The 14,793-nt window shown below is 39.8% G+C and overlaps 1 protein-coding gene and 1 long non-coding RNA gene across 4 annotated transcripts in view; one reads left to right on the top strand and one right to left on the bottom strand.

Annotated features, from left to right (window-relative positions):
* LOC132418576 (uncharacterized) overlaps window positions 1-8,322 on the bottom strand; it is a 62,506-nt gene extending 54,184 nt beyond the window's left edge. For all 3 annotated transcript variants that reach the window (XR_009518018.1, XR_009518019.1, XR_009518020.1), the window contains exon 1: window positions 8,122-8,322. This is a non-coding gene — a long non-coding RNA (uncharacterized lncRNA). The remainder of the gene's footprint in view (window positions 1-8,121) is intronic.
* A 5,527-nt stretch (window positions 8,323-13,849) lies between these two features.
* ZCCHC13 (zinc finger CCHC-type containing 13) lies at window positions 13,850-14,356 on the top strand. The gene is given in 3 exon segments (XM_060002175.1): window positions 13,850-14,263; window positions 14,265-14,301; window positions 14,304-14,356. Coding segments are annotated over 3 exon segments (504 nt in total).
* Window positions 14,357-14,793: the final 437 nt, after the last annotated feature.

Raw genomic sequence — 14,793 nt, 5'->3', positions numbered from 1 at the left:
ATTGCTGGGTCAAAGGGCAAGCAATATTTATTCTGCCCACTAATATATATTGCCAAATTGCTCCTACAAAGGATTACACTAAAATTGGACATATCCCACCAACACTAGTATAACATTTTTTAATCTTTGCCCATGTGATAGGTGTTAAATGTAATATTGCATTTTTTATGAATATAGACATTTTTTACTAGGAGATGAGTAAGATATGGCCTCTGCCCTTGAACTTAAATGAAGGGAGATAGACACAAACAGGTAACATGTACCATTATCATATTCATGATAAAGATAAATAAGATTTCAGTTCATGGTGCTTCCTTTGACTCTGTGGCTATTGCTAACAGAAAAGGTCCAAAAGAATATTAGACAGTAGTCCAAATTAAAAATCCATTTACTAAAATTCCAAGGAGTTGTGTTAATGCTGACTATCACATCAGTGGCACTTCGATATCACTTTGTTGTTTCTCCTTCATCAATTCTTAAAGGAAAGAAAAAGCAGAAGCAGCTCAGAAAACCAGCTGCCCCCCACCCCCTAAAGCCAGTGAAGTGAATGAGGTGCAGGGCAGTATATTATTGGAAGGATTTACTGACACTGGATCTGGACTTCCATTTTTCCTTCGCCTATTATTTCCAGTAAACAACAGTGAGCTGCAGCCATTTTCTTTCAGAAACAAAATGTCTTCTCTCCCTAGGACTCTTATTCCCAGGAAGATCTGTTTGTACGTAGTTAGGCTGCAGTTTCCATACCATCTTGGAAAATACAGATAAGAATCAAAAGAGATTATTTTTCTGTACCATAATGGGTCAGATACAGATGAAATCAAAATGAATGACAACACAAGTACTTTAAAAACCCACCCAACAAAGATGGACGAATATGCAATAAAGCAGATACAGCAAAATGTTAATTGTACCATCTAGGGGGTGAGTATATGGGTTTTCACTGTACAATTCTTTCAATTTTTCTGTATGAAAATTTTCATAATGAAGTCCTGGGAAAAATCCAGCAAGCAGCTTGAAAATAACACTGTAAGGCCTTTCCCTCCATTTTACTCCTAGAATGAGACTATCTGATATTCTCTCCATTTTGCTTTTTTAGATCTACATTTCTTGCATCAGACTTGGAGCTCTCCAACTTTTTAATGAAGTGAAATGAATGACAATATACTCACAGACAGGTTACCAAGACAACGTGCGGTGGGTTAGAGAGGGTTGAGGGAAGGGCCCTAAGCTCTTGGAAGGGCAGGCTCACTACCTGTATAAGTCTGAATAAGTGAATGTTTCAGAAATCCCATTTCTCAGTTTAAAAATTAGCATTCAGACCCTCTAAACATTTGCCTCAGCCTACTTTTCTGCTTTATCTCATATGAATTCCTTATTTCCCATATCTTCATTGCAAAGAGCTGTGTAGGAAGGAGGGGGGCAAGGCATAAGGTACCAAAGCATGAAATGTCCATATGCTTCAAGTTAGGATATAACAAAAGGAATTTTAATTTCTAGGGTTGAAGCTCGAAACTTGATGCTGAAGGACACCGTATAACTGACTGACTGCAGGACCCTGGGGGAGGCCTTATAATCAGTCTCCTAGTTTGAAGTGTGTCCTGGCTGGCCCATCTGTAAAACAGGAAAAAGACTCGTCATAAGTAATAATGAATGAAGTAAATAAATGAGTTTCTGAGATGCTAAAAGTTATCTCCGGTGAATGGAGAGGGGAATGAAACCATGACTGTTGAGTGATACTCCAAAAAGGGTAGGCAATCTTTTTCTAGGGCCAGACTTTGTGGGTCACCATGTCTCTGATGTGGCTACTCAACTCTGCTGTTGTAGGTCAAAGAGGCCACAGACAACACATCAACAAATGAGCATGGCTGTTTTCCAACAGAACTTTATTTGCAAAACCAGGCAGCCCATGGGCTGTATTTGCCCACCCCTGATCTAGAATGTGGAGCCCACATGGGAATACCATTTGGAGGATGACCTGAGGAGGAGTGAAAAGGGGATGAGTCTACAAATAGAAACCATTTAGCAAACACTAGACAGTGAGGATGAAGCTCCTGATCTGGCAGCTTTCACCCAGGTTCCACCAAGGAAGAGACTGTCAGCAGTAGCAATAGTAGCAACATCTGTAAATACCAAGGACTGAAATGCAAACACAAAAATAGCATTATCTCATGAGAAACTCTTGAGAAGATATATACATAACTAGAAAGAAACAGCAAGTTTCTGACCACACGCATTTTGAAGAAAACAGTTGACAGTCCAGAGCCTGTGGAGATCACGTTAGCAGGCACACAATAAATGTTTGTTGATGAGTCATTCATTTATTCATCCAATAAACATTTACTGAGGCCTACTAATGTGCCAGGCTGGGCTCTGGAGATGAAGACACTGTCCCTGCCCTCAAGGAGCTCACAGTCTAACTGATAACATAGGAAGGGAGACAGGCATATACACAGACAATTACAATACAACCTGATAAGTGCTGTAACACTTATCAGGTTGTATTATAATGGCCGATGTAAAATTTCTTTCCAGGGGGTGCTGCTCCAGGCTGCTGCTGGCTGTAACATCAAGAGAGGGGAGGAACAAATTGTAGAAACCAAAGGTTAAATGCTTTCAGGCTATTTCTAATATCCAGGCTCTCCCTAACTCCTGATCATAAATGGATTTGGGAACTAGACACTGGCATGACGTAAAATGGGACTCCCATCCTTAAGATAGGCACAGACCTCCAGTAAAGGACATTCCCAATCACTTCCTCTACAACACAAGCTCTGTTGTTGTTGCTTTGTTTCATTTTGTTTTGTTTCATTTTGCTTATTATACATCTGTCAACCTCCCCACCACACGCATAAGCCTAGTTTAACATCTGCAACTAGCAAAATGCTGAAACATGGGAGCTTACAACTAACTGAATTAACCCAGCATAACTGGATAACAAAAAGCAAGTAACAGCTCACTTGACACCTCTAAATCCAATAATCCCCCTTTCACTGACAAAATAAAATTAGAATGTTACTAAATATAAAAGAGATAGTATATAGCTCATGGAGTGGGAATAATAATTTAGAAAGGCTTAACTAATAAATATAATTAAACAGATTCTTTGAACCACAAATAACAGACTCAGTTTCAGGAAACCAAAATAAGATAGCTTATCCCTCCAAACAACCTTTGAGAATATATAATCTAAATAACCTCCATATTATAAATAAGAAAAATGAAACAGAGAGGTAACACACTCTTCCCACCACCTTCTCAAAATTCAGTGAGAGGTAGTTAAGAGACTCCTTGAGGAGAGATTACTAGTGTTAACTGGTCATTTGGTTCAGATCATTTTATACAAAGATAGGATGGAATTTTTGTGTGTCACATACTGCTTCTTAATAAGGCCTAAGTTTTTTTTGTTTGTTTGTTTGTTTTTTGCTGTACGCGGGCCTCTCACTGTTGTGGCCTCTCCCGTTGTGGAGCACAGGCTCCAGATGCGCAGGCTCAGTGGCCACGGCTCACGGGCCCAGCCGCTCCGCGGCATGTGGGATCTTCCTGGACCGGGGCACGAACCCGTGCCCCCTGCATCGGCAGGCGGACTCTCAACCACTGCGCCACCAGGGAAGCCCCAGGCCTAAGTTTTTAATGGGTCTTCTGTCTCTGCAACCGCAAATTGAGCTGATGACATCAATAAATTGTTTCTGCTTACACTGAGATCCCTGTCTTGGGACCCAATGTCTCTGAGGCCACTATTTTGTATGCTTAACATACTATTTTCCCCTAAAGTCATTACACTGCTCTTATCTACCCTGTTCCATTCTGCCAATTGTCAGCCCACAAGCACAATGTCTTCTCAGGTGTTGTGGTTTGTTCCTATTACCATTTTACATCTCCAAAGAGTTCCGTGTTATCTACAAATGTGAACATTCCACTACGTCCATATCCTCCCCCAGATCACTCATAAATATTCAAAAGAACACCAGTCCCCGAATGGATGGGGGGAGGGGGACTACTGTTTTGTGTCTTGTCTACTTGGCTGCCATGTCTTATTAAGGACAAAATGTTGCCATGTCTTCTCCCCACACCCATAACGAGGGAGCATCACTGCTGTACAGCAAACAGTGCTTTCCTTTTAGATGAAAAGAAATGGTTATCTATTTAAAGAACAAATAAATGTTATTTCAAAATGGCTACCAAGAATTTGACATGTATTCCATGCAGCAGTTTTCTTTGGAATCACAAACATTTCTTCATACTCAATGGCAACAAACATATACCAGGAGTGTATGTGCAACAAATGAGGTTTGTCATTTGCAACAAACGACAAGGGGTAATAGATTCTCACACAGAACACATAATATAGAGCTCTTACAAATAGATAACATTCAGACCCAAGTCGAATAGTTCATAAAAGGAAATAGGAGCTATCAATTAACATTTAAGAGTCCAGCCTCAGCAATAATCAGAGAAATGTACCATAAATCAAAGATACCATTCTTTTACATATAAAGTAAGTAAAAAAAATTTTATGTACCTAAATGACTGCGTACAAAAATTGACAACGTTTGGAATGCTATTTGGCAGGTCTTTACAATGTTCAAACTATTTGATGAATAATGCTAATTAGGAACTCTGTTCTATAAAGAAATAACTCAAAATAGATAAACAATAAAAACTAAATGAAAAGACATTAATTACATAATTTAAAATACTGAAAATCTTAAGCTACTTCCATACAACAAAATATCATGAAACCATTCAATGACAATCACAGAAATGTTTAACATGGAAAAATGCACATTATAAACACAAAACACCATATAAAATAGTACAAATATGTGATCACTGTAGAAAAATTCAGAAAGAATGAAAAAAGTGAACACATTTATTAACACTGGTTATCTCTGGGTGGTGAAATTATGGATCTTTTTCCCTCATACTTGATGGTTATCTTCAGATGAAGCTACAATGGGTATTTACCAAATTTCTACATTGAGGGAACTATTCAAACTTAATGGAAGAAAAATCACGAAACAGAAGATAGAGTGATTTGACCACAATTTCAAATTTCTACTAACCAAAAATTTAGAAACAAAAATTAAAAGGCAAACAATAACCTGTAGTACATATTTCTAACATTACAGAAATCTGAGTAAGAGCCTTTATTTACAAAACACATTCAAATAGATAACAATAGTAAACGCTAAACTAAAAACTCCAACAGATAAATCAGTATAAGACATGAACTAACATCACATGGAAGAAAATAAAACTGCTAAGAAACATATAGAGGAAAACAGAATCCAAACTTACAACCAAAGAAATGCAAAATTAAATACTGTTTTTTTAATCCATTAAAATAATGTTTTTAATAAATACTACTCAATGCTTGTGTGGGTAAAAATTGGTACAACCTTTTCAGGAAGAAACTTGGCAATACATATTAAGTGTTAAAAATGTTCATACCCTTTGACACAGTAATTCCGCTTCAATGAATCTATCCCAACCAAATAATAAAAGAAATCCATGTATTCTCTTTTATTATAAGAAAGAAAAGCAGTACCCTCTCCTTTACTATCGAACCTTGGTATTAACACCAAAATATTAATAATGGGTAAGGAAAAAATCTCTACTGCGGTAAATGACTGGTTGTCTCAAAGCGTCAGACCAGATCTCAAATCAGGCAAAACAAGAAGGGTGTGTCCAGCCTGCCGCAGTCGGCCATTTTAAACCCTCTGCAGAACAAAAAGCACAGAAGACAAGGGTAGGTAAGGATGGCCACCCCACTAGGCTCCAAACCAATTCTTTACTTTTTGTCTTCAACATATGTAACCCTGTACAATGCACTGAATAAAAATCAGGAAACAGGTCTCCTTTCTTATACATCATAGATAAGTTACAAATAAAATTTGAAACCATAAAAGAAGGGTCCTTTAAATTTGCCCCATGATTTTGGTGGATAAATATAATGTTTAAGAGCACAGGATTCCGAAGCCACAGTACCTGGATAAAAATCCAGTCTCAGTCATTCAAACGGATATAAAGCCTTGGATTTACTTTACCTGTGTCCCCCAAATTTCTCACTTGTAAAAGATGAATAACGGTACTGCTATTTCATAAGACTGTCCAGAGTACTAAATTAGTTAAGGCATGTGTAAAAGCATGTAGACCCAGTACTTGGCACACAGTTTAAGCTCCAAAGACGTTTAAGCATAATTATTATTATAGATAGGGAAACAGTCCCAAAGAAGGAAAATGACCGTATGAGATCACAGCTAGGATTACTGAAAAGACCTATCTCAATTTTGAATCCTGTGCCCTTTCTTCTATATATCTAACTGCTAAATTACTAGTTTTAGCAATTAACAGTAGATCCTTACTGACAGCCCTCTAAGAGCCATGACAGTGCTGCTGCCTAAAAAAAAAATAGTCCCCCTAGACGAAACCGTGCTCAAAGTTCTACAGAAAAAAATAATTTAGAAGAAAGGGTGTGAACCGAGGTCACCTTCATACCACCATTATCATTTGCCTAAATCCTAGGTTTAAAGCAAAGTGGAACAAGCACTTGGAAACAGCCAAATCCTCACCCCTACAACCTCAAGGGGAGAAAACCAAGGGCTTCTGACCATCAGTAGGTTCTCACAATATTGCAACCGCTGGGTTCTGCTATTCTGATGGAATGAGAGAACGTGTCCAGAGCCAAGGACACCGGCCCACGATCTGCAAGTCCGACAGAGAGCCCTCCAGAGGCGTACTGCCCGAATGTGGCCTTGTCTCCAAGTGCTCCCGTTTTACGCATTTCCTACACACAGCCTGCTGCCGTAACCTTTTGTAAAGTCATCATCGCCTCCGCGTTTTTAAACCCACATTATCTATAGGCCAGAGAGGGGCTAAGATTCTGGGTTATTATCTGGTGGATCTGGCCACAGCCTAAGACAACTCCAACTCAGGCTAAACCCCCTCACCCAACTAGAAAGGTCGATCTGCTCCTCTGCAGGCCCTCCTAGCCCAAGATGGCCAAGCAAAAAGACAACTTACCTCCCCCCTCGCCATTTTGCAATCTTAATTACACGTACGCTACGCACCTCCCCTCCCCTCCCCGTCATTCCGTTTGAAATACGCATGCGCGCCTCTCCCCTCCTCCCGTTAAAGCCGTCACAAAGTCGTCTCGAATGCGCATGTGCACCTTCACTCTTCCCTTCCGCGCCTATCAACTACCGGCAACTTTGCTTTCCTTAATACGCATTCGACCCATCCCCCTGCCCCAAGCCTTGCGCGTGCGTACCTCCCGCTCTCCCCAATGGTCGCCCCCCCACCCCACCCCCACAGACATCAGACCTCAAATACAGTGGACCCTCCGCGGATACGGAGGACTGACTATACTATGCCGTTCTACATAGGCGACTCGAGCATCCGCGGATTTTGGTATCCGCGGGGGTCCTGCAACCAATCCTCCGCGGTTACCAAAGGATGACTGCATACCTGCACGCTACCGCGCCGCGCATCCCCACACTCTCAAATACACGTGCGCACCGCGTCTGTCCTCCCACCTCAGTTTTTTATATAAAAGTGCCTGATGATATATGGATGTGTTTCTTGCTACAGTTGTGCCCCAGTGCTCAATCAAGGAGAGCCATTACCAGCCTTCCCTAATGGGGGTAGGTGTGATAAACTAGGAAGTGGAATACGGAAAAGACGTCATTGCTTGCAGAGCAGATGCCAGATCCAGATAGAATCCGTCCCGACCCTCAGGGAGGGGCTTAGAGTACCCTCGGATTCCGTAATAAGAGCCACCACACTGAACAAAGGCAAAGAAAGCTATCATAATCTCCTAGTCCTACAACCTCGACCTTTAAATACACCTTCTACTGCATATGAGGAACTCCAAAAAATTTTAAAGCAAGGAACGTTATGGAAAATGCCGACACCCAGGTGCCTCAACCCTGATTAATGGAAAGAAGTCTGTATTACTTACACAATGGGAAGTAAATGCTCAACATCCTTTTGTAGGTCTGAGGCGCGTACTGTCCCCCATTTTTTCCTCTCGTGAACCGGGAGAACACACAAATTAAGGATCCCCCTGGGCCGAGTTCCCTCCGCCGCCCTCCATGTTCTTCCCCTATGTCGTTCCTTTACCTCCTGGCTGCATCGAAGGTCATAGCATGAATTCTTAGCGCCGGCCGTCCCAAGACAGGGTGAAGGGAGAGGCGGCACAGAGTTCGCGGCGCCAGGGTGGCAAGAGCAGACCAAGGTGGCAGTGGACAGCAGGCAGAGGACCAGCCGTACCTCCAGCCGCAGCGCAGATGCCCAGACAGCGCCGATGCCCAGACAGCGCCGCCTCTCCAGGATCGCCGCAGTGTGCTTCAGGCGCATGCGCTGAGCCCGCCCTCTTCTCCCCACCCCTCCACCCAGCCCCAGCTTTCCCTGAGGCTGACCCTCCGGTGTTCCCCCTCGCCCAGGTCCCTGGCCCATCCTGCTTCTTCAACCTTTCTTCCTCTTGGTTACACCCGTTTTCACCACCAGCCTTCCCTCAGCCCATCTTCCTCCGTCAGTCCCTCTTCTGTTCTTAGCCCACCATTTCATTGCCAGTTGGCTGCCTTTATTCGCTCTGTTATCCTTAGTGGCCTTACCCGTGTATTCTTGGCCTTGCCTGGTCTGCAGCCCTATTGGGCCTCTTACTCCTCCCCTTGTGTGTCTGATGTTGCAAGTTGTAAAAGATACGGCAAAAAATGCTGTTTAAAAGATATTGTATCCGCACAATCTTCTCCAAAGAAGCTCTCAAGCTGAGCCCAACCAGCTAATGTTGGGCAAACAACGCCTGGTTAGTGATGAACCCACAGAGGAAACCCAGAGGCAGGGGACCAAAAGACCCTATGCACAGAGCAAAAAGGGAAAGGGTGTTCCATCAGTTTGGGGGGAAGAAGGAGTATGCAACACCTTTTTCTTTCTCTTCACAACCCTGGTATTGTCTGAACATTAAAAATACTGTTCAGTGTACTTTGGTGCTAGATGCAAGGCTTGTTCCTGTCTCCTGTGAGAAATTCACAAATTAATCTTAAGAGAAGTGGCATCATTTATTCAACAGGCTCTGAAATAGATTCCTTTTCGGATGTGAGGAGGAGAGAATACAAAATAACATTTTGTTTCTCATTATGATGTTTTACTTTGGTGGCTGGTTCTTGCTTTCTAAGAAAGCCAGTTTGGAAATACCAAAAACTAAGAACCCACAATTCTATAAATTCTGAGACCCATAAAATGTGTACATCATCATCCTCTCTAATTGTTAGGAATGTCATATTAACGTTATTTGGAGACATAATGGAAGATTATTTTTTGCCTAATATGCACAAAAAGGTTATATACAACAATGTGCAATATGCAGAAAGAAAAAAAAGAGAAAAATAGAAATGCTTGAAGTTATAGTAGTATAAAAAACCTCACTCCTAAATTAAAAGAATCATTTATTATTGCACAAAAGTTAAAAGGGAATTTTGGGAATTCCCTGACAGTCCAGTGGTTAGGACTCTGCACTTCCACTGCGGGGGTCATGGTTTTTGTCCCTGGTTGGGGAACTAAGATCCCACAAGCTGCCACAGCGTGGCCAAATAATAATAATAAAAGGGAATTTTGCCCACTATTCTACAGCACTATAACAAATGCTTTTATTTCTTTGTGTACTTTTTTTTGTTCTATTGAGATATAATTCACATGTCATACAATTCACCAGCTTAACGTGTACAGTGCAATGGATTTTAGTATATTCACAGCTGTATGGCCATCACCACAATTTTAGAATTTTTCATCACCCCCAAATGAAACCTTATGTCCATTATCATATCTTTGTGTTCTTTCAATTTTTGCTTAAATATGTAATGTTTTAACATCGACATTTTAATATAGTGTTGTTTTAAATATTTTGACATGGTCCTAAATATCATCTTTATCATTTTAACAAATGGACAACATTCCATTTTTTAAAGTATTCTAAAATTGAGGTCAGCACATAATAATAATTGCAGATGCAGTTACTTGCCCTTTCCACTTCTCTTCCCTTTAACAAAACTTCCCTAATCTACTATGTCCAATCTGGAGAGAAATTCAAGAAAGAGGCACAGCTTGTAAATCTTGAATGCTATAAAATACTTTGGGTCCTGGACCTACGCATTTTTCTGAACTTTTCATTTCCTCAGGAGTGGTAAAGAAAAAATCTGGAGACCTCTACTACCTCCACACTAACACTCTGAGGCTCTGATTCCCTTTTATTCCCCACCCAATACATTTTTTAGAAGAATGACCCTCTTTAGAAAATATGATAGTTAATTTTATGTGCCAACTTGGCTGGGTCATGGTGCCCAGACACATGGCCAAATATTATTCTGGATATTTCTGTGAGGGTATTTTTAGATGAGATTAACATTTAAATCAGTGGACTTTGAGTAAAGCAGATTGTTTGCCATAATGTGGGTGGGCCTCATCCATCAGTTGAAGGCCTGAATAGAACAAAAGACTAACCTTCCCTGAGCAAGAGAGAATCTGCCAGTGGACAGTCTTTGGACTTGAACTACAACACTGGCTCTTCGCTAGGTCTTCAGCCTGCTAGCCCACCCTGCAGACTTTGGACTTCCCAGCCTCCATAATGAAGTGAACCAATTCCTTAAAATAAGTAAATGAATATTTATTTATATATTATATAAAAGATATATATACATATATCCATAGATAGATAATCTCTCTCAATAGATAGATAGATATAGAGATATCATGTTGGTTCTGTTCCTGTGAAGAATCCAAATACAGAGGATCTCCTCAAACCTGTGAACACCATGAATTGAGGTTGGGGTACAGGAATGAAAAATAATCAAGAATACTCTATCAGTCCCTTGAATACAGCTTTGCCTTGCCAAATTGTACATTGACTAAATCTGACATAAGACTGGCCTTAATTCTGTAATAGCTAGCATTACAAGGATATAAAACTGAGGAAATAAGAGTGAAAATAAATGAAATAGAGAATAGAAAAACAATAGAGAAAGTCAACAAAACCAAAAGTTGGTTCTTTGAAAAGATCAGCAAAATTGAAAAAAACCCTTCAGCTGGACTGATGAAGAAAAAGAGAGGTAAGAATCAAATTTCTAAAATCAGGAATGCAAGAGTGTTCATCAGTATTGACTTCACAGAAATAAAAGAAGTATAAGGGAATATTATGAACAACTGTATGCCAATAAATTAAATAACCTAGATGAAATCAACAAATTCTCAGAAAGATACAAATTGCCCAAAGTGCCTCAAGAAGAAACAGAAAATCTGAATATACCTATAACAAGTTAAGAGACTAAATTCGTAATTTTAAAACTTCCCACAAGAAAAGCCCAGGCTAAAATAGCTTCACTAGTGAAATCGTGCAAACATTTCAAGGAGAAATAGTATAAATTCTTTACAAATTATTCCAAAAAATAGGAGAGATGGGAAGCCCTCCAAAATCATCCTTTGAGGTCAGTATTACTTTGAAATGACAACCAGACAGAGATATCACGAGAATAAAAATTTTAAAACTTCTACAGATTAATATTCCTTATCAGTGTAGTTGCAAAAATCCTCAACAAAGTACTAGCAAACCAAATCCAATAGTAATAAAGGGCAAAACCACATGATCATCTGAATAGCCACAGAAGAATAGCCATAGAAGAAAATCCAATGCACTTACATGTTTTAAAAAAGTGCTTAATAAATTAGGAATAGGAAGGAACTTCCTCAACCTGATAAAGGGTATCTACCAAAAGCCCACAGCTGACATCATACTTAATGATGAGACTGAAAGCTTTCCCCTTAAGATCAGGAACAAGACAAGGATATGCACTTTCACAACTTATATTCAAAAATCTACTGGTGGTTCTAGCAAATGCAAGAAGTCAAGGCAAACTCAAGAGATGCAAAAAAAGCATTTGACAAAATTCAATATGGCTCAGCCATGAGTAGCATTTGCATAGTTATAATTATGTAAATGTTGGCTATTGACCCAATCAATATTAGGAGAAAGGTGCAAGGGTGGGAGGGTGAGTGGAATGCAAGCACATGAAGTGTACCAAAAGATGGTGTAGGTAAAAGAGGGCTAAATGTTCATTCTCTGAAATGGAAAAGCATAGATAATGTCTAAAATTGAAACATCAAGAAGTCATAACATAAGCATAAGCATTGTTTATAGTTATCAATCAAACTATGAGTAAAAATCATTTAGTGAATTGAAAGATTAATTTAATGGGTTACTACCAGCATTTTTTACACATATCCTCTATTGTGATGTAAAATGCATTTCTTCCTTCTTGTCTCAATTAAACCTTTTTGAAAATCAATGCTTTAAACTATGGGCATGAATTACTTTAATATAACTATAAATCTAAACAGGGGTTTAAATATGATAGTTAATATGGCTAATTTAATAAACATATATCAAATTTTAAAACACAGAGAGAATTTTTGCCATTTGAAACCATTTATGCTGCATCATTTAATTGTTTAGGAATAAAACTCACTCCACTACTCTATATGTGGCAACTGCTCATCCTCTTTGGCTATAACTTTTATTAATTTTTGAAAACAGTTTTCTTTGTGGTTGCATTTATGAAACCAGTTGCACATTCCAATCAAGTCATATTGAAAATAAAGGGCAATTGCTACATTCATTATTCTCACGTCTATGTTTTACCAAATACATTTGTACTGGCTTCCTGAAAAAAATTCATATGCAAAACATAGCTAGCTAGTAACTTAAAGAAAAATATTTATTGTGGATTTTTAAAATTACACAACCTAAAGTCATTTCAAAAAGTGTAAAATACAGGGAAGGAAAATAAGGAGAAAAAAGTCCTGTTCAATCTTATAGCCCCAAAATAGCTACAGTTGGATATTTTGGTGTCTAGTTTTCCATACATATTTCTATATCTATGTAAGTGGACATGTCCATAAATCCTTATGAGATTTATATAATAAATAATTGAGAAAACAGAGAGGAAATCTGTCCAATATTTATTCTTTTTTTTTTTTTTGCATGTGGGATCTTCCTGGACTGGGGCACAAACCCGTGTCCCCTGCATTGGCAGGCAGACTCTCAACCACTGCGCCACCAGGGAAGCCCTGTCCAATATTTAAATTAAGATTTTGTAATTTATTTTCCAAAAAACATCATATTCTTTATACTGAGTGCTTCAATTATGTTGTTTTACAACTTAAATGGTGGTGATTATGTTGAAAACTTAGACTCCTGAAATAAAACAGGCTAAATTGTGAGTAAATCTCCCTGTAGCATTTTACACATTTTTTTTCTATCTTATGTATCTCATATCTTTATGGACGTTTGTATTTTATTTTTTAATCCCCCCCAAATGGGTTACTCTAATTTGTTATAATTTCTTTCATTTACTGGATTAGATACAACTCACACATATCTCTCCTATGTCCAAAGCACATATATAAAAACTGGTCATCTACTGGACCACAAAGAAGGCCTAAGCCTTAATTATAAGAAATCCTACAAGGCACATTTTCTGAACAAGAACAGATTCAAACTCAAACTTAACGACCCAAGAAGTGTTTATTTAACACACAAAAACAAAAATAAACAAACAAAAAACGGAAAACGCCCCTGAGACGGGCTTTGGGCTTCAAGGACAGCAGGAAAGTCAGGCGGGAAGGAGCTGACTGCTAGAACGCCTGTGACACAAGAATGGGGCCGTGCGCAAACCCTGTGTGACGTCGCTGAGGCCCCTCAAGAAAAACAGCCACTTCTGTTTAAACCTCCGTAAGGGGAGTTTTGTTGGGGCTTCCGGGGCAGCAGTGGGACTGCTCACCTGAAGATCTCACTGCAGCCATGAACAGTAAGGAATGCTTCAAGTGTGGACACTCTGGCCCTAAAGGAGGAGGAGCTCGAGGGCACGGAGCTAGAGGTGGTGGCCGAGGTGCTCAGTGAAGTTCTGCCACCCTATCTGTCATCTGTTACCGCTGCAGTGAGCCTGGTCATCATGCTAAGAACTGTAACCTTCTCGATGACATCTGCTCCAACTGTGGGACAAGTGGCCACATCACCAAAGACTGTGTTAAGCCTAAGCGAGAAAGACAGCAGTGCTGTTACACCTGTGGCACACCAGGGCATCTGGCCCGTGATTGTGACCATCAGGAGGGGCAGAAGTGCTACTCTTGTGGCGAATATGGCCACATTCAGAAACACTGTGCCCGAGTCAAGTGCTACCGTTGTGGCGAGACCAGCCACATGGCCATCAACTGTCATCAACTGCAGCAAAAGAAGCGAGGTCAACTGCTACCGCTGGGCGAACCTGGACATCTAATCCGGGAATGCCCCATTGAGGCTACCGCTTAACTTTTCACTTTGTTCCTCCTCACCCCTACTCCTTTTGCTGCGTGATAATTGTGTTGTTTTCTCTGAAACCTCTTCTCTGACCAAAGGTTGATAGACTGAGGCTACTCTCAGGCCAGTGAGCTTTAATTACAAAGGTAAAAGAGGAAAGGGCTGGGGAAAAAAATCTCAGAAAAAGTTATTCACTTGTAGATGTCTTATAATTAATGTGTTTCTGCACCACTGATAACTCCAGTCATTGAACATCCTGAGCATTAGGCAGTTTCTAGATTCTTTGGAGGCATTTTGATTTAACATTTAATTAAGAGCTACTGTGTGCCAGCCACTGCCAGAAAAGCTGGAGAAATATCTGTGAACAAATCAGACCAAGTTTGCAAACACAAGCCTGGAATCTATTAACAAGTAAAATAGTGTGTCAGATAAAGATAAATTGCTATCGA

The sequence above is a fragment of the Delphinus delphis genome, chromosome X (assembly GCF_949987515.2).
Source record: "Delphinus delphis chromosome X, mDelDel1.2, whole genome shotgun sequence".
NCBI lineage: Eukaryota > Metazoa > Chordata > Mammalia > Artiodactyla > Delphinidae > Delphinus > Delphinus delphis.
This window is presented reverse-complemented; position numbering and strand designations above follow the sequence as displayed.